Here is a 23,486-nt window from a genome sequence, read left to right on the forward strand (position 1 = left end):
CAGCATTCCACAAGATGACAAGGGTAGAAAGGAGGAGATGATGGCCTGCACGCATTTAATCAACCTCCTTGCACCCCTGCACTCTTCAGTCACATTCTCACGTTGCTCCAGACTGGAAGAGATGTCAAAGGTTTCAACGTGCCCGAGACCCCTGTGACTCTCTCCTGCAATGCTCTGGGACAAGGAAACTCCTTCCAGCTGAAAACTGCCAGAGGAACACCAGGGGAAGCTGCAGCTCCTGAAGGCTATTTTACCCCATGGGGCTGATGTCCAGCAAAGTTTGAAGAAACCTAGGGCTGTTCAGCCTAGAGAAGAGAAGTCTCTGGAAAAACCTTATAGTGGCCTTCCAGTGCCTGAAGGGGCTCCAGGAAACCTGGGGAGGGGCTTGGGACAAGGGCTTGGAGTGAGAGAATAAGGGGTGATGAATCAAAACTGGAAGAGGGGAGATTTAGGTTGGACATGAAGAAGAAATTCTGTGCTGTGAGGGTGGGGAGAGCCTGGCCCAGGTTGCCCAGGGAAGCTGTGGCTGCCCCATCCCTGGCAGTGTTGAAGGGCAGGTTGGATGGGGCTTGGAGCAGCCTGGAATGGTGGGAGGTGTCCCTGCCTGTGCAGGATGGTTGGAGCTAGATGATCTTTAAGGTTCCTTCCAACTCAAACCATTCTATGATTCTATAAAATAGAAAACCACATCCTGACATGGACACTTTGTTGATGAGCAGCTCTGTTGAGACTCGTTCTGTGTTCTGTTCTGGTGTTTCCAACAGCGCTCGGAAACACACTTTGAAAAGGAGAGTTTCTGCTGCCCAGGTCCTTTCTGAAGGTCTGTCCCTCTGAGCTGCAGAGCCCTCCGGACTTGCCTGGTACTCCGAGGGGGGCAGAGGCTGAAGACTCTAGTGAGCAAGAGCCAGGCTCGCACAAAGGCTACAAACAATGCTGCACATTCTTGGGTGACACCTACTGGCACCCGGACTGTAAATTGCCGGTTTACATGTACGGAAAACCTCCCTCTTCCCTTTTCTTTTTTAGGCACGTACAGGTTGTGGCTGAAGAACGACGGTCTCCGCTGGATTCCTGCCGTCAGGAAGACTCAAGGGATCCGGCGCGTCCCCAGGCTGGGGATGCTGTGAAGTCTCCCCTGCAGCCCTGCCGGGCTCTGCCGGTCCCCGCGGGGTCTGGGCGGGAGGGCACAGGGCACCTGCAGCCCCCCTGGCAGAACAGAACGGCTGCCCCTTCCCCTGCACGGCCGGGGGCTGAGGAGGGGTCTGGGCACATCCCCGCAGCCGGGAGCTGCGGTGGCACCATCACCCTGCGGGGGCTGCCCGGGGCTGCCCCGGCTCCCCCTGCGCCCACGCACGGCCCTTGCCAGGGCTGCCCGGGGGCCCTGCCTGCTGGGCAGGACACAGCTGCTCCCTGCAGCCCCAGAGCCCCGTTCTGGGCTGCAGGTGCCTCCTTCCCCCTGGACAGCTCGGAAAGCTGTGAGCTGCGGAGGAAGAGGGGCCTCTCTGCGGGGAGGGCGTGCAGCTCCGCACGCCGCGCGGGACACGGCCACCGATGTCTGACAGCACCAGCAGCAGGGTGGGAACCATCTCCTGGCCACAGGTGAGTGTCAGAGCCTGAATCTCTGAGCCAAGGCCCCCTCCTCTCGTGGGTGAGTCAGTGGCACTCCAGGGAGGGCTGTTCTGGGGAGGAGGTGGGCAGGCTGGACGAGGTTGAAGGGCATGGCAGGTGGAGTTCTTCGCTCCTCTGGGGACAGAGCACTCGGAGGCAAAGGCAGCAGCAGGATTCCCTGTGCCTGAGCAGGAACAGCCAGTGCCTGAGAATCCCTTGAGGATCTCAGTGCCCAGGGGCAGGCAGCTCTGCTTCTCCCTCCCACCAAAACTGAGTGGTGGCACGTCAGAAGGTCTGGAGGGGCTGCTTCTCCAAGGAGACAAACAAGATGATGGCAACCACGTGGCCCTGCTTCTCCTAGGGTGACACTGGGAAAGCAGTGCCACTCCAGATGCCACCCCAGAGCCCCCGTGCCCTGCAGCTCTCGGAGCTGTGGCTGCTCCTGTGGTGGGCACAGCAAAAGCCACTCTGGCTCCTGATGGCCTCACCTGCACACAGGACTGGAGAAGCTGTGCTGGGAGACCTGGAGAAGCCCTCAGCTCGCACTGGGTGAGGAGGATGGTGCATTAGTTGGGAAGGTCTGTGCTGGTTTGTTGGCACCATCCCCAGGGGCGCAAACCACCTGCAGACCAGCTCCCGTTGGACTTGATGACCTTCCAGGTCCCTTCCAACCAGGATGCTTCTATGACTGTGGTTCCAGGCCTCCCTCCAGCCTCGTGTCCGTTGGCAGGGCTGGGAGCTGGAGGCTCGGAGGACACGGGGGCAGGTCCTGGTGTCCCCAGGGGTGGCTCGGGGCGGGGGTCCCTGGGGACAGGCCGCGCTCAGCACAGGCCGTTGCTGACTTCCCGCAATGACGCCACCAAATAGAAACTTCCTTTCAAGGTCAAATTTGGCAAGAGTAAGTTCTTGCTAGTGTAAAACACCATGGTAGCCCGTGCCAAACCCACGTCCTCTAATCTCTCTGCTGCTTTTTCTAGAAACACAGGATTTTCCTTCCTGGGAATTCTCTGAGGAAAGGTGCCTCGCCTGGGGTCTTTCTCCAGATGTGTATTTCACACGACTTCAGTAGCTGCCCCCGTGGGAGCTGGCAGGGAGGGACCACCCCCCCATCCCAGCCAGGGGGGCACTGGGCACCTCCACGGGGACAGACACCGGGCTGGGCAGGATGCCACCCTGCAGGCAGGGTGAGGATCAGGCCTGGAGAGGGGCACTGGGGTCAGACACAGCCCGTCAGTCCGTCCTCAGGGCCCCAGCAGTTGTGTAATATTTGCAACTCCAGCTTATCCTTTAATCAAATTATGAGCATATGTTTTACAACAATTAATTATCTGATATGTTTGAGAAGGTTTCATACTATCCAGAGGCAGTAAAAACACTTTTGTTTTGTGAAGTGTCATGATTAAATCAGAGAAAAGTACCGGTTACATGTTGGGTGCCACAGCTGTGTTTCTGACACTTGCCAGGGTCTGCTTGGTCTCTGCTACAGGATAAAATATGCCTGCCTCTGGGTCCTTCTGCTCCTGTCTTTCTTGACCCAGAGCCTGGTGGATGAGAGACTCAGATCACTTTGCCCTTTGAGAGGCACTTTTGCAGCCACCACGTACATGCCTGCGCTCCTGCTCCCAGAGGCAAAGCGCAGGTTGTAATTACATGCCAGCAATGTTGAAAATAGAGTACCAGCAGTGCATGAAGGAAACCTCCGAAGCCTGAGAGGCCTACAAGAAATGAGATGAAAAACGAAAGCTCTGGGCTCAGCAGATGCAGCAGCACATGTGGTTCTGTGCAGAGCTGGTCTGCGTGGCGGGGCCAGGGGAGCAGGACCAGGAGCTGCCCCACGCCACGGGGCCACGGGGCAGGGAGACTGGGCACACAGATGTCCACAGCACCAGATCCCACTGAAGCCTCCCGTGGCTCCCCACACCCATCCCACCTGCCCCTCCTGCTCCTGGGGTGCCCAGCACGCCCCTCGCTGCTCCTGCTGTAGCTCGCCAGGCCTGTCCCACCGTGCAGGCTCCAGCAGGAGCTGGTTTGGCAGCACCACACGGGACATCCCAGGAGAGGGGCTGGCTGTGCCCTGTCCATGTCCCTACAAGGTCTCAGACCAGCCAGAGGAGCTGGCCCTCAGGCTGGAGGGGCCACAGGTGTGGTGCAGCACGGGGGGGCCCAGTGTCAAGCCGTGCTGGCTGGCAAGCTGGAGAGGAGGCTTGGGAGCCTAGCTTGGACAGGTGGACACTGGAGAGACCAGAGAGCTCGCTAGTGAGAGGAGGAGAGGCTGGGCCTTGCTCAGTGCTCATGCCCCTGCGCCTGTTTCCCAGTAACTTCTTGCTTCTTGAGCAGCAGCCCCTGCCGGGGCCGCCTGCCTGTGCCCAAGCGCTGTGGCTCCTGTCCCTGCGCCAGCTGCCTGCACACCTGTGTCCAGCTGCTCCATGTGTACCTCTCCTCCTGGGCCCGCTGGTGGCTCCTGGCTGGTGCTGGCTGTGACCAGGGCAGTCCATCAGGCCACTCTGACCTTCAAAACCAGACTGATGTTCGTTAGCAGCAAGCACTCATTACCACGCCCTTCTCGCCCACAACTGGTGCTGATCCCCTTGGTGTCCCAGCCCTGGTGTGGTGGTGGAGCTGGGACGGGAAGGGGTGTCCTGCCCCTGCCAGCAGCAGGGACTGTGCCCTGGCCCTGGGCTGGGCTTTCCCAGCCACTGGTCACTGGCCACCGCTGGATCACCCTGCTGGTCTCAAGGGTCTCCACTTCCAACCTCTGCCCTGACCTCCCAAAGCCACCTTTGCTGTCACCACGTTCCCCCTCTCAGCAGACAGGCTGGCTGGCGAGCTCTGCTCCACACAGCACAAGCTGGGCCAGGGCCAGTGGCCCATGGCTGGTGATGGCCATGCCAGTGCTGCTGGGCACTGAGCAAAAACCAATCCCCTCCAGCATGGCACCTGTTCTTGCTAAAACCACTGTGATTTCCAAGGAAATAGCTCAATCAAAAGCTGAGAAGACAGAACATAACAGTTTTCATCTGCAAACTAAATGTGCACTTTTCTACAGAGGTTTGCTCTCAAGAGAAAAAGCAAAAAGATAGTTACTTCAGAGTCCATGGTGCATTAAAGAATTAGCTGTTGTTTAAGTGAAAATTGCTTGCTCTTCCTATCCACTGTGAGCATTTGAATCAGAAGTCAAAACAATAAAAAGAAAGCAAGTTAAACTTTCCAGCAGGCACCAGGTGGGCACCAGGGCATCACTTAGAATTTCTGTCAATCATTTGGATTTTGTTTCTGGAACAGGGTTTTATATGGAGGGAACTTTAACCTCAGATGTTGACTTTGACTCCCTTAAAAGCTTTTATTTACACTCATTTTTATTCATCTTCTGTAAGCTGCATAAGAAAGTCTTTCAGCTGCCAGCACAAGAGCAGCAGGTAGAGCAGTCTGGTGCAGAAATTTATCCTATAGAATATATTACAAAACTAGGATATGCAAAGCCATTTACAGATTACAAATATGAAGTGGGGTTTAACTGAACATTCCAGTTTCAGGCAAATCCTCATACAATTGCATATTCTTGAAAATCTGCAACGTTTGTGTGGCTCCAGGCTGGAAGAATTTCATTCTGAAATTCAAAGACAGCAAATTACCACTTGCTCTCCTTGCCAGATCAGAGTAAGGAGAAAAACTGTATTAGCAAGTCAGGGAAGAGGCAGCTGTTTTGCACCAGGAGGTGCTGGTTCAGCCCCAGTACGAGAGGCACTAAGACTCCGTAGAGTTGAGATCTGACACTGTATGAGAGGACAGCACAGAGAAGGTGGGGTCCCTGTAGATGCTGGGACCCGTGAGCTGTGCAGCACCAACCAGGCACCACCAGCAGGCAGCAGGTCTGGCAGCTCCTGCCCGTGGCAGCAGTCTCCCTCTGCAGACATCTGAGCTGCTACAGGAGCTTGGAAGGAAACAGCTCTGCTCATCATTTGTACTATCGGATAGAAAGGAGTGGCATGAGAATTCCCTGCTTCATTCCTGGATGGAGGCTTGGCCAGGTGGGTGGTGCAGCTGCCAGGACCAAGCAGGGGCTGCCTGCAGGCTCCTCTGCTGCTGCCACCAGCAGCCAGGGAAGCAGCTGAGGGACAGGGGACATAGCCAGGGGACATGCACAGCACCCCATGGCCAAGGGACAGGCAGTGCAGCCCGGCTCAGGTTAACCCCCACGGGGACTCAGCAGCTCTGCCAAATCCATCGCTGACCCAGGGATCCTTCTCTGCCCAACTGCCTGACAGGCCAAACCCTCTGTCTTCTCCAAAGCAGCCACTGCCTGAGACTGAACAATCTGCTTAATTTTTTTAAACTTGGCAAGGAGTTCACAGATGAGGCTCAAATTTTACGAGGCATCCATAAAACCCCACAACTTGGCTTGTTGCCAGTCTCAGTCCTGTCCTCAGCAACCCTCACCAGGTTCTTTGATGGTCCTTGATGTCCAAGTCCACACTTAGAGGGCAAGTCAGCCTGGGAGTCACCCAGGCTCTTTGCAGACAAACGACCCCTTCTTCCTCAGCCAGCTCTCTGCCTTCCCTGGCAGCCCTGCTGGAGTGTGGCTCCTCTCAGGCTGTTCTGCAAGGATGTCTTCTCCACCAGCTCCTCCTGGAGCCCCTGCCGTGGGCACACAGAGGTGTCCCAGGGCCCGGCTCCTGCCGGCAGTGGAGCTGTCCCTGCCAGGCATGCAGGAGGCAAGGGCAGGAGGCCCTGGAGCTCAGGAGAGCAGAACCTGGAGCAGCGGGAGCAGAACCTGGAGCAGCGGGTGCAGGACCTGGAGCTCAGAAGAGCAGAACTAGGAGCAGAGGGAGCAGAACCAGGAGCAGTGGGAGCAGAACAAGGAGCAGCAGGAGCAGGACCGGGAGCAGAAGGAGCAGGACCCAGAGCAGTGGGAGCAGGACCCGGAGCAGTGGGAGCAGGACCTGGAGCAGAAGGAGCAGGACCTGGAGCAGAAGGAGCAGGACCCGGAGCAGCGGGAGCAGGACCCGGAGCACTGGGAGCAGAACCAGGAGCAGAGAGAGCAGGACCTGGAGCAGAGGGAGCAGAACCTGGAGCAGCGGGTGCAGGACCTGGAGCTCAGAAGAGCAGAACTAGGAGCAGAGGGAGCAGAACCAGGAGCAGCAGGAGCAGGATCGGGAGCAGCGGGAGCAGGACCGGGAGCAGCGGGAGCAGGACCGGGAGCAGAGAGAGCAGAACCAGGAGCAGCGGGAGCAGGACCTGGAGCAGCGGGAGCAGGACCGGGAGCAGAGAGAGCAGAACCAGGAGCAGCAGGAGCAGGACCGGGAGCAGCGGGAGCAGGACCGGGAGCAGCGGGAGCAGGACCGGGAGCAGCGGGAGCGCAGCCGCCTGCCCGGGGCAGTTTCCCCGCAGGAACGCGCTGCTCCCCGCCCCCGCGGCACCCACCCCCCCCCGCTCCCGCTGCCCAACCCGGGGCTTCCCGAGGGCGCAGCGAAACCCCCCGAACGCCCTGGGAAGTGTCCCGCGCCCACCGGCCACGACTTGGCAGGGACACCCCGAGGACAACAGACCCGCCGCCACCCCCGGGCCAGCCCCGCAGCGCGTGCGGAGCCGGGAGGAGCCCGGGGGTCGGTGCCGGGGTCAAACCCTGGGGGTCGGTCCCGGGGGCGGTCCCGGGGGTCGGTCCCGGGCCTGGGCGCGGGGGAGTCGGGGGGGGGGAGGGGCAGCTCCGCGCTCTTCGTTCCGGCCCCGCCCCTCGGGACCCCGCCCCATCAGGCCCCGCCCCCAGCGCGGGGCTCCCGGCCCCGCCCCTCGCCCCGCCCACTCCGAGGGGCGGAGCCAGGCGGGGCCGGAGGGGCGGGGCTTGGCGCCGCGCGCGCCCGTGACGTTGCGCGGGGCGGCCCCGGAAGCACGCGCGCGGGGGGCGGGGCGCGGGGCCGCCACTTCCTGCTCGGCGTGTCCCGGCGCGGCCGGCAGTGAGTACCGGAGGGCCCGGGAGGGCCCGGGAGGGCCCGGCCCGCCCCGCCCCGCTCCCCCCGCTCCCCGCCGCCCCCGCCCCGCCCCCGCCGCGCTCGGCAGGCGCTGCCCGCGGGCCCGGCGCGGCCTGGCGCGGAGGCCTGGCCTCCTCCTGGCGCGGCCCCCGGGCCCGGCCCCTCGCCCCGCGCCGCCGGGCCGGGCTGCGCAGGGCACCGGACCTTCAGAACCGCCTGGCATTAAAGAGATGTGCGAGCCACCGCCGCAGTGTCCGTGTCTGTCTCTGGGGCAGCGTCTGCCGGTGCCTGCCGGAGCTCCAGAAGCAGCGTGGCCCGCAGCGGCCGCGGGCCCGGCCGGGCGCTGTGAGGGGCTCCGGGGGGAGGGGTGCTGGCCGGGGGGGGTCGGTGCCCGTCGGGTGTCCCTTAGAGCCCGCGCCGCCGGCAGAGCTGCGGGCCGGCCCCTCGGCTCTCCCTTTGCTGCTGCGGACACTCGGATCCGTGTTGCCCTCCCCCAGGCGCAGCCACGTCCCGGGCACCGGACCCAGTTCAGTCAGATCCCGGGAGAAACAGATCTTGTTAATTTGAGGGTGTTTGTGCAGTTAAACACGGTCTGAAAGATACTAAGGGGGGAAATATCTCCCAAAAGGCCTGAAGTAAACTTTGAATGTTTTGTTATTTTCCAGGGAGTGGGTGTGGAAGATAAATTCCTGTGATCTGCTGAAGGTATAGCTTGTCACTAGAAAACATTTACCTCTTCTCCAAAGCTCTTCTTCTCTCCTTCACACTTCTGTGCACTGTTTAAAGAAAGTACAGGCAAGAGGCATTTTCTCAAAACAGCAGCTCAACACAAGAATGAGTTTAACATCTCAGTGTTGAGCAATGTGAGTTTTCATTGGAGGAAACAAGTGATAAAGTTTAGCCAGAAATATTTGGTAGCAGATGTTGGGACCAGGTGAGCTCTGTGGGGCTGCTGCCTTCCTGCTGCCTGAGCAGGGAGGTGCTTGGGGACAGCCAGGGGTGGCTGCCCTGGACCCCCCTCATGACAGTTTAAAATGGTTCCCTGTGAGGAAATTCCTGCTCTGGATGGAGCACATGGGTGTGGGGAGTGGCTCCAGGGGGGCTGCACCTCTCACCTGGGGGGCAACAGAAGTGGTGTCATCTCACCTTCTTCAAGGGTGCTTGGTGGCTCCTGTCAGCCAAAATCTGTTGCATTTGGTGCAGAAACACAATAAAAACAGTCTCCTGATGTTAAACTCTGGCATGAACCATAAATTGTTCGGATTTTTAGGAAAAACAAAGGTTGAGAGTTGGTGTTGTCATGCCCTCATAGCATAGCAAGAAGGGGAAAGATGTGAGTTTCATTTTGGTGCTGTGCTCCATGATCATTAGTGCTTCCATGGCCTGTCTCTCCCACGAAGAGCTGTGCTGCTCCTGGTGAGGGGCACAGGGGCAGGTAGAGCAGCTGAAGCCAAAGGTCTCACTTCCCTGCACTTGAACATGGAAGTTCTGTGTCATGTTGTTGTGCCCTGTGTGTGTGCCACAGGTGTCACCCAACAGAAAGGGACAGGTCTGTGCTGCACACAGCTGCCCAGGCTGGTGGTGTCTGTCATTCCATCCAGTGGGGAATAGGGGTTTTTAATGGACCAGCTGACAAGTGCTGGTAGGGGGGCTTGTAAATGACCTGGGAAATCCACCTCCTGCCATTCCCACCTGCAGCATCCAGAGCTCTGCTGGGAAGGGGGCAAAGGAAACTAGGGAGCTGGAACATCTAATGTTTGTGTTAAATCAGTTGCCCTTTTCACTGGGCTGTTCTCAGGGCTGGCCAGAGGGGCAGGCAGGTACTGCTGGGGCACATTGTGCTGGGTGTTTGGGGGGATGGGATTCCTCTGGATGAGGGGATGGGGTCTCCTGTGGCACAGAGTTCAGAGCTGTGGGTTTTGTGAGGCAAGAGAGGCCAGAGCCAGAGTGTGGAGTGTTGGTGTGTTGTGCTCCCTGCAGCCTGTTACCCATAAAATCAGCTAGTCTGGCCAGGACTTGTTTTTACTGTAGTTTTCACACTCATACATGAGGGGTGTCTTGGTCACAGTTGAGATGGCAGCAGAAAGGACAGTGACCACAGTCTGAACCTTCCACCAGGGAAGGGAAAGCTCAGCTGCTGAAGGCTGGTGGTCAGATGCATCTTTCTGGGAGTGTCAATCTAACACGGTCAGACACTGCTCACTGGAAAGCAGCAGCACTTGGTCTGTGGAGCTCCTCCCTTCCTAGAGGCAGTTTGTGTCTGCTTTGGTGCCAAACGGGTGAAACAGGTGTTTCTGGCTCTGTGAAGAGGTGGGGGCTGAGCAGGGGTTTCTGGGCAGGGGGTGCTGAGCAGGGGTTTCTGGGCAGGGGTTTCTGGGCAGGGGGTGCTGGACAGGGGTTTCTGGGCAGGGGGTGCTGGGCAGGGGGTGCTGGGCAGGGGGTGCTGAGCTGAGGCTGCGTGGTGCTGATGTTGGTGTCTTGTTAGCAGTGCCTGGCACACGCTGAGCAGGAGGAAGAGCCTTCATCACTGTGTGGACCCAGGAGGAGGAGGAGCTGCTGTGTGAGCTGAGCTGGGCAGGACAGACCCAGGGCAGGTCAGTGCTGCCTCTTGGGGCTCTGCTGCTGGTGATGAGAGGCCATGTCCAGCCCCTCAGGTGCCCTGGGCACTCATGGCCCAGTGTCTTGCTAAGCTGCATGTTTTCAGCCATGGCCTGGTACTCAGTGGGGACAGAATGGGAGGGAGAGAGTACCCACCTGAGCTGGCTTGCAGAGTGTCAGTGAAACTGCAGCTTTGGGGGATTCCTTCATTTCCCACATCTCTCAAGGCCTTTTCTCACATCCCGTAACCAGAGATTAAAATTGGAAATGTCTGTGATTGGAGCCCACTCTGCTCTGGTTCTTACCCCATGGATGGGAGCAGGCTGAGACCTGTGTCACAGGGTGTCACCATGTAAAGCTGAGAGAAATGTTTAAGTTTTGGTGCTTGATTTTGTCAGTCAGGTGCTTTTCTGTCATACTGTTTTACTGTCTGCAGCCATTCACGTGACCAGTGTTTTACTTTTTCCTCCTGTGGCACCCAAACCTAAATACTGGTGTAAAATAGATTTATTGTAGCTATTATCACCAAGTTCTGGCCATGTTCTTTTATATATTCTGTTCAGCATCATTGGTACTTCATGTACCTAAGAACCCAGGTGAGAGGGGCAGAGTCTGACAGATCCAGGTTATCCCAGGTGATGCTGCATGCAGTTTGCTGCTGCACTGAGTTCCATGCTGACAGCTATAAAGGTTTCCAGCAGGTTATTGTCACCATGTGGATAGGAGAGCTTTTAAAACAGATTCTGTGGCCTCCACATGTTACAGGTCAGGACAGTATTTCTAGGTTGGAAACCAAGCTGGGTGCATTAGGAGAGCAAAGCTGAGCACGGGGCAGGGAGGGGGGTCTGGTGGCCTTTGGGTGTGCATGCAGCTGGCGGGGACCAAGGGGCCACTGCCTTCCAAAGCTGAAAACTGAACTGCATCTGAGGGTTTTCACCTCTAAAAAAGCTTATTGGCTTCCCCAGGAGTAACTAACACAGGAATACAAGTGGACTTTTCAGGGGAAGCATTCCCTTTGCTCTCCTCCAGCTTGATGGGGACATGTAAATGAAATAATGTATCCTGTGAATTAGGCAAAGTAACCTCCGGCTGCCTGGGTGGAGGTAGGGACCGCTGGAGGCACTTGCCATCGGGATCATGGGATTGCTGGGGTTGGAAGGAGCTCTGGCAGTTGTCTTGCCCAGCCCCTTGGCCCAAAGCAGGGTAACCTGGGGCAGTTTGCTCAGGGCCATATCCACCTGGGCTTGAACCCCTTCAGGGATGGGGGAGGTTCCACAGCCTTTCTGGGCAACAGAGTGGAAAAGGGCTTTTCCGTATGTTTAAGTGGAATTTCCTGTCTTTTATTTTTTGTCTGCTGCCTCTTGTCATGTTGCTGGAGAGCACCCAGAAGATCCTGGCTCTGTCTTGTTTTCCACCCCCATCAGGTGTTTATGTCCATTGCTCACATCCCCTGAGGCTCCTCTCTTGAGGACACCCAGTCCCAGCCTGGCCTCACATGGTGGATGCTCCAGTCCCTCCACTGCTCTGGCTCCAGGATGTCCATCTTTTCTAGGGCTGCACACAGCAGTCCTGATGTGGCCTCCTGAGCAGTGGCCAGAGCAGAAGGATAACCTGCCTCACTCTGCTGGCCATGTTCTTCAGGAGCCCAGGATGCTTTTTGTTCCAAAAATGTTGGCTTATAGTCAACTTATCCCACTCCCAGGTCCCTTTTTGCTAACCTGCTCTTTAGGCAGGATTCCCCAGCCTGTCTCTGCAGGACTTGGTGACCTTCGTGCCCACAGTATTCCTGAAGACCCAAGAAGGGAAATGGGGCTTCAGCCCTGGATCCACCAAGAAGCCCACTGTGGGTTGTGGATGATTGCTGCTGAACTGGAAGCAGCACAGAGGTGTCACAGCCAGGGCTGGGCTGCTGCAGGTGTACCTGAGGTGGCTTTTCCACAGCATTGTAGCGCAGTCTGTAAGTCCGGATGGGACAACGTGACATGACAGTTTGTACAAAGGCTGCAGATTTGTACCCTACCTTTACTACTCTTTTTTTAATGCTACCTTCAGACCTGAGCTTGTGCAGAGCCTGCCTGGGTGCTCTGTGTCACAGTGCCAGCACTCCTGGCCACCGGGGTGAGCTCTGAAGGCGGCTCAGGTGGCTCTGCAGCCCGGGTGTAGATAGGCTCCAAGTTACTGTCCAGTATAGCTGTGTGCTCCTTCCCTGCTCTTTCAGGTAGGTATATAAGGTATGACTTAATAAAACAAGGTGCAGAGCACCCAGAATTAATACTAGTCAGCAGAGCAATCAAAACTCAGATTCAGACACTCATTTGGCTCCTGATCCATGCAAGTACCCTGGCTTGAACTCAGGATGGAGAGGAGCTGTGGAAGCTGAGAGCATGTTAGTGCAGCTTTCAGAAGCCAAGGTAGTTGAGGTGAAAGTAGTAGTTGAGATGAAAGCAGATGCCTTAAGTAGCTTTTGCTGTTACGAATTTGAGCATTGATTGTTGTAGCTGTTGAGTCTGCTCAGTTTTATCTTCTGTGCAGAGCTCTGTGACTAACCTCAGCAAGTTCAGAAAGACCCAGGGTATCCTCTGAGAGGTGGCTTCAGCCACACAGTCGTGACCGTTCTGATACAACCTTTTGGGTTTTTTTTGTAGATATAGGTATTGGCTTTCCAGGATGTTTGTTGGATACGAAGATTCTGAGGACACAGAAGGGTATGAAGATGAACTTTACCATGAGGAGTCATCCAGTGAGGAGAGCATTGACAGTGAGGTGGAATTTCATCTCTACAGCCAAATCCACTATTCCCAAAATCTCGGAGAAATCAGCACGCTGGAAGTGGATGAGGAAGCTGATGTTGCAGGAGTCACGGGTCACAGTTCAGTTCTGGCTGAGCAGCAGCACGAAGACAAGAAGGTGGCTGACCTGGCGGGCCATGGTGACCCCGAGATCATTGTTCTGTCTGACACACCAGATGAGGACAGTGTCTACAAAAGCAAAGCAAAGAAGTCAGCCAGCTCTTTAGCTCACAGTAAAAGACATTCCCCTCCAGGATCTTCCACACCAAATCCTGCCAAAGCCACTGGATGTCACACCCTGTATCCGGCTGGATCAGGCACAGGCGTTGCAAGGCAAAAGAAAAGTCCTAGTGGGAAGCTTAACCCAATTAGTTCTGCTGGAGCTCAGGCCATCCAAGACGTGCTGGTGATCGATGACAGCTCGGAGGAGGAGAGCTTGATATCTGAGAGTGATCCTGTGGAGAGCTGGATGCTGCTGGGAGCCGGGGCAGATGACAGAGATGAAGATATTATGCTGAACCTGGAAGGCTGTGCAGCTCCTGCCAGCGAAGGTTAGTGCCTGTTGTAATCACTCGTTTATCCTTCTCTGTGTGGGAGGATCCCTCTGCAACGATATGGATGTCAGTGTTTGAAAACAGAAAGATAAGCAGAGAGCAAACTGGAGTGCGTCATGATGGGTGCAGAACTGTGAGGGAGGGAATAGCCATTTATTTACACCATTTCAGTGCCATTATTTCAGCTGTGTCGTAAATGGCAGTTTTGCTGGTAGAAATTTGTAATATCAAAGTGTTTCATGCTGTGAACTTTCCAACTTCCCCGTGTACTTTGTAGTCCTAAGGGCATGGAAGAAGTTGCAGGGAGCAGGGGAAGGGCAGGTGAAATAAAGAGGGAATACAAGGTTTTCCTACTGTAAATTAAGTAGGTAGGGAAAAAAAGAGGACTAAAGACATAAAGCAAATCAGAGGTAGGAACTGCATAACAATAAAAGGTTTGCTGCAAAGTGCTGCAGGGTAGGAAGGTAAGGGGTGCTCCTAACCCAGAGAGCAGTGTCACTCCTCTTTCCCTGCGCTGAGGTTCCTGGCCCCCTGCCTCACAGACACCAGCACTCCTCAGGGCTTCCCTGTGTGCCAGACCAGAGGAGGTGCAGCTTGGGAAAGGGATGGAGAAGGCAGGGAAGGGATTGGAGAACTCCAGAGCTGGTTCCCCTTCCTGAAGCAGGTTCTGCCACCACTCCTTCAGGAGTCTGGCAGTTTGGGCTGTTGATCTAAAATTTGCTGTAACTCCTTCTAAAGCTTCTCACTGAGTAATTCACTCACTCATTCACTCAGCTTCTGCACTGAGTAATTCAGAGATTCTCAACTGCCAAGACTTAACATCTAATATTTCAGTATTTTACAAAATGTTCTTCCATGTTAGGGTGCAAAAAGTTACTAAATGTGATGGTTAGCATGACAGATTTTAGGTATGTGTTTCTAATGACCATCCCCTGTAATACATGCCTTGCCACTAGAAGCTGGAAGCTCTCCCAGCCAATTGGCAGTGCTATTTTCTTGCCCATTGCAAGCACCAACATCATTTCCACAGACAGTGTCACCTGCCAGCCTGGGGACAGGCTGCTTTGATGGGAGGCTGGCCAGGCCAGCTGCAGCATGGGCTGCCCCTGCAGGCTGCTGGAATGCTCCCTGGTGTGCTGGGAATGAGGCAATTTAGGGGGAAGTGCAGATCTGCATAGCTCTGCCCCGGGGTGGCTGTGCAGGCAGCACTGCTGTTCACATGCTGTTTGAGAGGGGAAAGCTGAGAAGTTGTCTGTGCCTTCTTTTCTTGTAAAACACCTGTTCCGTGCCCATGCATGTTCCATTACTTTTTGCACAGAGTTGTTCTCGTGTCTGTTTCCAGGACTCACAGGCCATGTCTAGGCAAGTCCTGGTGAGCACTCAGTGCTTGTTAAAGAGACTGGTGCTTGCCCAGGCCTCAGGGATGTCAGAACTGCTTCCCCTACTCCCAGCACCATCCCAGGAGAGTGGCACAGCACTCACTGCTATGCCAGAAACCCAGACAGCCACATTATATTTGGAATACATGTCATTTTTTCTCCCTGTAAATCTTTTAAAATGCAGTTTCTATAGCCTAAAGTTGCTAAATTTCATCTATGTCTTTCCTTTGGTATTTTTATATCCTATCCTTTTCTTTTAAGCTAGAGCTAATGAGCACGTCTTTTTCTGAAATTGCTCTCTCTGTTGGGGAGCAAGTGCCTGGTGCTGTCTGGTGGCTGCTGGGACAGCAGTGCAGTTTGTGCACAGAGCAGGTAACACATTTTCTGGGCACTGTCTGTCATAACTGCTGGGCAGGCAAACGACCTGGAGTTAGGTTTCTGTTGTTGGGTTTGCTCTGTGCATCTCCTTGGATTTACGTACCAGAGCTGCTGATGGTAGTGCTAAAGATTACCCAGAAAAACCCCAGAAGACGGAAGAATGTTGAAATGGTGCTGGAGACCTTGAGCATGTTTCACAATTGCATGCACACAATTTGGGAAACATTCTGTAATTGATTTATCAGAGTGGTTATGCTTCCTAGATGTAACATGAAAGTGCAAGGTCATGTCTCCATTCTCTCTGCTGTCCTGACGAAGTTGTGCCAGTGCCAACCAAGAGAGGCGTGTAAAAACCCACACAGGGGGTTAATATCAGGAGACAGTTTTGCTGACTTATGGTATGGTTTTGTAACAAAAGTAGTAATGTTTCTTATTCACACATGTATTTATAGATGTTGACAATAAGGAAGCCACAACCAGAGCAGGTAACTGAGCAGCATGTTCCCCTGTGGCACAAACTTGTTCTGTTCAGAGCTGAAATGGTCTCATTTGGTGTAGGTGATGTCGATGTTTTTTGAGGTGTTTGAATGGGAAGCCAAAGACAGACACACAAGAGGCTTGTAAATATGAATGTTCTCCTACTCTGATTGTTCTTCTCAAAGCTAGGTCAGAACATCCCCAGGTCCCTTCTCTTGCCTTGCCTGACTCCAGCAGAGGTTTTTGCAGCAGCCCTGTGCCCCAGCAGCGGGACATGCGGAAGGTGCACGGGGCACGCGCGGCGCCTCAGGAGCCAGTGCTGGTTGCACACACATCTCTGCTCATCAGCTGCTCTGCCTGCGTGGGGCTCTGCAGAGAGCCCTGACCTCTGCATGAGTTTTCCAACTGGGAACAAGGGGATGGTGATCCCTCTGAGGCTGCTGTATGTCCCAGGGATGTGCCAGAGGAGGGCACAGCAGGCTGGGCTCCAGCCAGAGCCCTGATCTCCATCCCTCCCACTCTGCAGCCAGTGATGTTCAGGTGGCTCCAGCTGCAGGCTGGCTCAGCTGCTCTGTCCCTAATACGTAGGGAGATGGGGATGCAAAGACATGGGCTTAAAATAAATGGGTGTTGTGCATGTGTCTGTAATGAAAAGCCAAAACGGCATAAAAATAGTTTTAGGGAACAAAAGCAATATATGCTAGTAAAGTGAAGTAATCACAATTTGTTCACTGAGCTTACACAGCACTGTATGTGCAGTCCCACAGATTAGAGAGGACTCCTTTGCTGAAATATAAATATTAAACTTTTAAATCTTTAAGGCAGAAAGGCATTTAAAAAACTTGTGCTTTGGCATGCTAGCCTCTCAAACATATTCTCTGCTAGTTCATTTAAATTATTTTGAGACATGCACTGTTCTGTTTTCAGGGTTTCTAAAGAGCCAGATCAAGTATTTAGGTGACTACACCATATGTAAATTACTGTTTTAGGGTTTGCATTATCAGTAAGTACAGACGTGGAGTGTAGTGACTGGTGCAGCCTTGTCCCTTCCCTCCTCCCCAAAGCTGCCTGTGTCAAAGGGACAGACTCCGACTAGTGTCCAGTTTGTGTCACACTGAAAAGGGAACTGAGAGGGGAGCAGTTCTGGCTGCCAGAGCAGTGGCTGTGTCAGCCAGCTGGGGGGTCTGTTCTCGTGCTGAGTCCCAGAAACACAGGGGCTGAGGTTCCAGTGCCCTTCTCTAAGAGCTGTGTTATTTGTAATATCTTCTATAAACAAAAAAGTGTTGTTGATGCCTCTGGAGCAGAGTTCTCCCAGGTGCCCTTCCAGCTGCAGTCACCCCTGTCTGCAGTGATGGGAGGGGATGTCCCTTACCCCTGGAAATGAGCTCTGGCTCCTGCATACCCTTCTGCCCCCGCTGGCATCTTGAAAGTTGTGGCTGGCCCACAAGCACTCCAGTCCAGGGCACAGCTGAAGACCTTTCCTGCCTTTCTGCCCACTTCCCAGATGGATTTACATGCCATTCACATTTTATTTTTCCTTCTCCAGTACAACTTTAGGAAACACTGTGTTTGTTTCCAGGAAGCCCACCTTCTCACCTGGCATGTTCCTCAGCAAACAGAGCAGACTGGCAGCCCTGGGGAGTGGAGACGGGCGCTGGCTTTCTTGTTCCACACAGAGGGTATCAGGAGGAGCACTTACTGTCCGTAGGAATTCTGCCCCTCCTTGCAGAGGATTTGTCTCTGTGTGGTGAGGTCAGGCTGGCAGCACAGACAGTCGGCCAGGTAGATACCTGTGTGTGTCACTTGTGCCCACTGGTCACTTCGGGACTTCCTTGCATGGTGTTTGGAAACATGCAGTGCTGCTGCTGCTTGTTGCTTTACAAAACAGGTCCTACTCACTTCACGTGGCGAGTAAAAAAGGGATAATTCAGCTAATCTAGGCTTCTGGTATGAATTACCTGATTTTTTACACAGTTGGAGTCCAGACAAAAGAGTCCAAAGATAGTTGTTACAAACTGTACTAAATGCAGTGAATTAATTTTTAGTGTCAGAGACTGTTTCCAGATGTTTAAAGGAGGGTTCTCCCCTCCCACCCTTCTCTTCCACTTTACAGTAAGAGTATATATATATAAAAACCATAAATCTTCAGTAGTGGGAAGTCTTTCATCCATTCCTTCATGAAAAACTTCCTTTTCACATATTTCTTCTCCCATGCTTAGCTGCCAAGTCTGATCTCTGCATTTTTTTTTTTCCTTGTGGCTTTTGCAAGGACAGCTCTCACAGCTGCAGCATTTATGTCCAGCCACTAAGGGGTACAAAATGAATTTGTCTTCTCCCTGTTTCGTGCTTTGCCCACCCAGGACCTCCCCTGGAGTTGAGGGGCTGATGTGGCAGCACTCTGGGCTTGGCAGGTTTGTGGAGTGTGGTGCCCAGGGCTGGCACCAAAGGGCAGCAAGGACCACACGATGCTTTTGTTTCATCAGCCTGTTCCACCACAGTGGAGGCTGTGGCCATGGTGGTCACTAACCCCAGACCATGGAGGAGCAGAAGGTGGAGGCTGTGGCCGTAGTGGTCACTGACCCCAGACCATGGAGGAGCAGAAGGCACAGAACTCCCTGAGGTTGGTGGGGTGTCACCGGGTGTCTTAAATCTGTTTGTCATGTGAGCCTCTTGCTGTCTGAATAGATGGAGTAAATTTTTGTGTTTCCTAACAGATTGTCTTCTGGAATCTGGTAAAATACCAGTATTTTTAATCTTCTCTGTTGAAAGTAGTTGTGCAAGGAAGGCAGAGACTGAGGGGCAGACCATCTCACCTGAGGTCTGGGAATTGATCTCCACTTTGGCTCTTGCTGTCCCATAAAACTGCCCTCTAGAAAGAAAAGTCAAGGTAAAATACATGGCAAGCTAAATTGCCAAAACAGCTTTTTTATCATTCCATTTTGGCATCCACTTTTTTTCCTGCTCTGCAAACCATAATAAAAATAAGTCCATAAAATGAATTTTTTTTTTTAATTGATTTAAACATTTTGTGAATGAAAAGGTGAAAAAATATGTGCCTAAAACAATTAAAAAGTAATTTGAAAGCTTTTTATTTTTGCCTCTTCCCTAAAAAAAAAAAGTTTTCTTTTCAGCAGCAGAACTCCAGCTTCTGGGGCTAAAGCAGAAATAGCAGTCTCTGGTAAATTTAGCTTATTGTTTGATCTCTGTCAGCCATGCTCAAAAAGGAAACACACTTTGTTAACTATCAGTGCTTAAGTGGCTTCTTCTAGACGTATGACATAATTTTCTCTTCACTCTGTGTGGTACTACAGAAATTATTCAAAAATCTGACCACATCTTTTTTTTTTTTTTTTCTTTGTACTGTTATTCAGATCCCTCAGGGTATTTTTAAGCAGTGGAAAGGTGTAAGCTTCTTTCAAAAAAATACAGCAAGTTGTGCTTTTCTTCTTTAATTTACCTGTTCCCTTGACAGCTACTTTTGAACACAACCTTTGCAAGATACACTATGTTTTTGTTCTAGAGTCTTAACACTTGTAGCACCAACCTACTTGTTCTACAAAAAATTCTACAATACTTTTTTCATTTTGCTAGGCCACAGAAAAAGCATTTAAAGAGCCACCCTTCCCTGTACCTTTTGGATGCCTTAGTTGTGGAACTGATGAATTAAATTTCAGCTAAAGTTGCTTTCAAAAGTAAAAAAAGTTTTCTTGGTGAAAATTAGTTTAACTATGAAAATATTTTTATTATTAATACTTACTGCTTTGTGCTCTGTTTTCTTAAAGCCAGTAAGGCTAGTGTACAATTTTCAATATAAAAAAAAATGAAAAAAGAAAAGAACCCCACACAAAAGCAGGGGTTTGTGTCTTGGCAGGCTGAGCGGCTGCTGGCGGCAGGTCGCTCTTCTCTGCTCGCTGCTCCTCTCCTGGAGGCTGGGAAGCTGGTGGGATGCTGCACGTCCCTGCTGGTGGCCATTCCATGTCAGTGGTGGTGGCCATCCCATGTCCGTGGTGGTGGCCATCTCACATCAGTGGTGGTGGCCATCTCATGTCAGTGGTGGTGGCCATCCCATGTCCAGGCGGTGCCCGTCTCATGTTGGTGATGGTCAGTGTCCCCTCTTGAGGGGCAGCTGCAGGAGGCAGCCAATGGCAGAGCAGGCAGGAAAGGTGTCTTGGTGTGGAATGAGCTGCTTTCTGGCAGCAGCCTGTACTGGGAGTGCTGTACAGGTGAGACCAGAATGTCCAGGTGGGACCACAGTGTCCAGGTGGGACCAGAATGTCCAGGTGGGACCACGGTGTCCCTGGCTGCTGTGCATCTTGGGGCTGGAGGTGCTTCCCGGCAGGTGGGAGCTCCTGCCTGGCTCCCCCAGCTCCTCCAGCCCAGGCGGGGTCCCCCCTGACCCTCCCCCAGAGAATATGGCAGCTGAGGCCTGGGGCTGCCAGTGGGGGGGCTGCCAGTGATGGGGCTGCCCTTGGGGGGCTGCCCAGTGGGCTCAGGACCCCTCCGGCAGGAATCCATCTGCCCCCCGCACAGAGGAGGCAGCACATGCATATGGATATTTTGATTAAAGAAAAAAAACAAAACTTAATCTTCTTTACCCTGTAATGTGGATGCACTTGAATCTCTTGATTATTTAAGGGGAAAAAAATAATAATTAATAAAACTAATAAAGTTCCTCTGCAAATCTGAGGAGATTTAGGGTGAGTCTACCTGCAGCCTGAGCAGGGCCTTTATCTGTGCAGACGCCTCTGCTATTGTGGGCCCTGGCTCTAATTTAAATTTCCCATGGCTTCGGACTGCTGACTAGGTTTTCTGCAAGAGTACTCAAGCTTACATGGTCATATAATTCTGGGTGACTTTTTCCCTTTTTTTTTCTGTTCTGTTGATTGTTATAAGGGGATTTTTTATTTTTTTTCCCCCCTTTCTGTCATCAGTTTGATCTTTCTTCCTTGTCCCTGTTTCTTTGGGTCTCTTACAGGTGGGGGAAATCTCTCACATGGCAGTTGAGTTTTTGGAGACTGATGGAAAATTGATTTAATCCTTCTGAAGGAGAAGTTCAAGATTTTTAAGTAATTAAAAAATGCAGCAGAGAATATACTGAAGACAAAGGACTTGAGGGTTTAAAAAGGGAAAAAGTAAAGTTTGAGCTGGGTGACAAAGGGACCTGAGCCATGCAGATGTGCGTGTGGAGTGAGCACAGGGGGAAAAAAATAGTTTTATTCATTAATTTTAAAAGAGAGTAAAAGTCTAGAGAAGGATCGATCAGAGGGATAAAACGGCTGCTTGTCCAGGCTGTCTTATGTGCCCTCCTGCAGCAGCACCTGTTGGAAGTGGTTCCAGACTGGGAAAAACTGACCTTCCAAAGAAGGCAGGGGGATGCAGATCCGTATGTGTGAGCCCTGGGCTGTAACTGGCCCCCCTGAAGGGAGAGGGGCCGTTGGGCTGGGGGGGCTGGTCCTGTGCCTTTGTCCCTGCAGCTCCAGCCCTGGGCCAGCCCCTCGCGTCCTGACCAGCACCGCAGCGCCGGAGCTGCGGCTTCGCTGCTGAGGAGCAGGGACCTGGCACTGCTGCCATCACAGTGACCACTGGTCTTGTCACAGCTGGTAGTTGGTGGCTCCCTTTCTTTTAAGCTGGAGGGCGTTGGTCCTCAGACTATTACAGTATCTGTGCATGTGCAGGTACCTCCACGTGGTGCTTGTAACGTGAGCTGATGAGACCTGGGGTGATTATGATGCTTGTCTTTATACTCTGATTAGCCATGTAATTTGTACTTCCAGTATCCCTACTGCTAACTATTGCATGCCTTTTCTGACTATTTCACACGCCGACCCTCCTGCAGCAGCTTTTGCTGGGCAAGACCCGGGTGGGTGTGTTGGAGCTCTCCTTGCCTCGCTCCCAACCCGGAGCAGCCGTCCAGCATGCCCAGCACTCCACGGCCCTGCCCCGCTTCCCCAGTGAGCTGTGTGGTGACAGCTCCCCATCTCCACCTGTACATCAAAGTGACTCCTCTGATCTCCAGAGAAGCTCTGGACCAGAGGAGTTCTGCCATCAGAAGCTGCCCCGTAGCAGGATGCCCAGAACCCCTGGCTCTCCTGGGCAGCTCTTGGAGCAGGCAGTGTGCCTGGGTGACACTGAGCCCTGGCAGGAGGTGCCCAGCTCCTCTGCTGAGGGTCCCTGGGGAGCAGCTGCACTTCCCATCAATGTGGCAGTTTCTGCAGTTGTGGAATTTAGGTTTAAGCTGATTCTTTTTATGGGAAAATTGTTAGTGACAGGAGAGTTCCCCGTTGGTCAGGCTCAGCCTCTGCTCATGTGCTGTGATGGTGGTTACGTTTGCTGTTTTTCCTGCAATGCTCTTACAAATCTCTCTGATTTTGCATTGTATGCAGCAGTACCAAGTTATCTTCAGTATGTCCTGGGAGATAATGACATCATTAGATGTGAGAAAATAAGAAAATGAAAGCTCTGTCTGTTCAGCTGGAGATCTTGTGGTGGATCCATGATGTGTGGCTGACGTTATGGAGCAGCAGAGCCGTCGCCCACACACTCTAGAAAATGATCCACACGGAGCTGATGTGTTTTGTCACGAGTTTGGTCCTAATTCTGTGAGTTCCTTTGCTTTGTGCAGTGTCAGGCTTGATACGTGGTGGCTATTTTTCTTCCTTCTGACCCTTTGAAGTGCAGGTGGTGGGAACACGCTGGCAGGCCCCGAGGAGGCCCCAGTGCTGCAGCTTTCGGTGTCGGTTGCCAAGCCCTCTTTGCCCAGAGTGGGCAGATGAACCTGCGCGGTGCTGTGGCTGTTGTGGTGTGCCCGTCCTTCCTCAGGGTCCCACGGCACCAGGCACGGCAAGGTCCTGGCCACTGCTTGATAAACCTTCCTCCATCAACTCCTTTAAAACCCCAACAACCAGAGAGTCAGAGGGGCGTGAGGGGGGGGGGGAAGGGGGGGAGGCTGCCAGATGCTTTTTTCGGTCTCTTTTTGAAACTCTCTGTGCATGGTGAAACACCAGAGTTTTCTCTGCCCTTTTAAAGCGCAGGCAGCGAAACACTTGGTGTTTCACAGCCTCTGTGGTGACAGTAATTCCTTAGCCCTGCCCGTCCCTCCCAGTCTAGACACTGCCTAAGGTAAGACACCGAGTCGATAACTGCGTCTCGTGCCTTTAGAACTTTCTCTGCAGAGCTCTGGGGATCCCCCAGAGCTGTGGGGGGCTCCGACGCGCTCCCCTCGTGCACGGGGCTGCCTGTCAGGGCCTGTGCACGTCCCTGCACACACGTGTAAGCATGTGCACGTGTGTGCGTTTGTATGTACATGTTACAGATGTGGGATGTGATGCTTCAGCTTTTCCATTGCCTTGCGTTCACGTGGGATATCCGGTAGGGAGCCTGACAGAGGAAACTGAAGTGAAAAGAAGCTGCCAACTTTTCAGCAGAGATTTCTCTAATGTTCCAAGAAAAGGGCAGCAGCTTTTCCAGGCTTTATTCCTTACTGACGTGGCTGAAGTCTCAGCCTGCTCCTGGACATGTGTTCCGGGGGACATGCAGTTCCTGCACCGTTTAACTTTGCTTTCGGTTCTTCCAGAAGTGCAGCTGAGTGGGCGTGCACTGCTGGGATTTTCTCAGCAGATTTGTAACGACTGTAATTTTACTTTGATGTAAAATCTTAAAATATCGAAGAAGATCCCTTTAAAAAAATCAAGAGACAGCTATCAGAGCAGAGTGCAGGGGCAGTTGAGTTGGCATTTG

General features: G+C 53.3%; 1 protein-coding gene across 4 annotated transcripts in view; it reads left to right on the forward strand.

Annotated features, from left to right (window-relative positions):
* The first annotated feature begins 7,519 nt into the window (after positions 1–7,519).
* ZCCHC7 (zinc finger CCHC-type containing 7) overlaps positions 7,520–23,486 on the forward strand; it is a 108,352-nt gene continuing 92,385 nt past the window's right edge. The window contains exons 1-4 of one of the 4 annotated variants that reach the window (XM_051643524.1): positions 7,520–7,559; positions 8,240–8,279; positions 10,060–10,168; positions 12,818–13,512. In XM_051643524.1, coding sequence (XP_051499484.1) covers positions 12,840–13,512 — 673 coding nt within the window. In that variant the 5' untranslated portion in view covers positions 7,520–7,559; positions 8,240–8,279; positions 10,060–10,168; positions 12,818–12,839. Of the gene's footprint in view, positions 7,560–8,239; positions 8,280–8,401; positions 8,438–10,059; positions 10,169–12,817; positions 13,513–23,486 lie in introns of those variants that run through there. The other 3 variants (XM_051643523.1, XM_051643525.1, XM_051643526.1) reach the window with 3 other exon arrangements.

This window comes from Apus apus, chromosome Z (genome assembly GCF_020740795.1).
Source record: "Apus apus isolate bApuApu2 chromosome Z, bApuApu2.pri.cur, whole genome shotgun sequence".
Lineage (NCBI taxonomy): Eukaryota > Metazoa > Chordata > Aves > Apodiformes > Apodidae > Apus > Apus apus.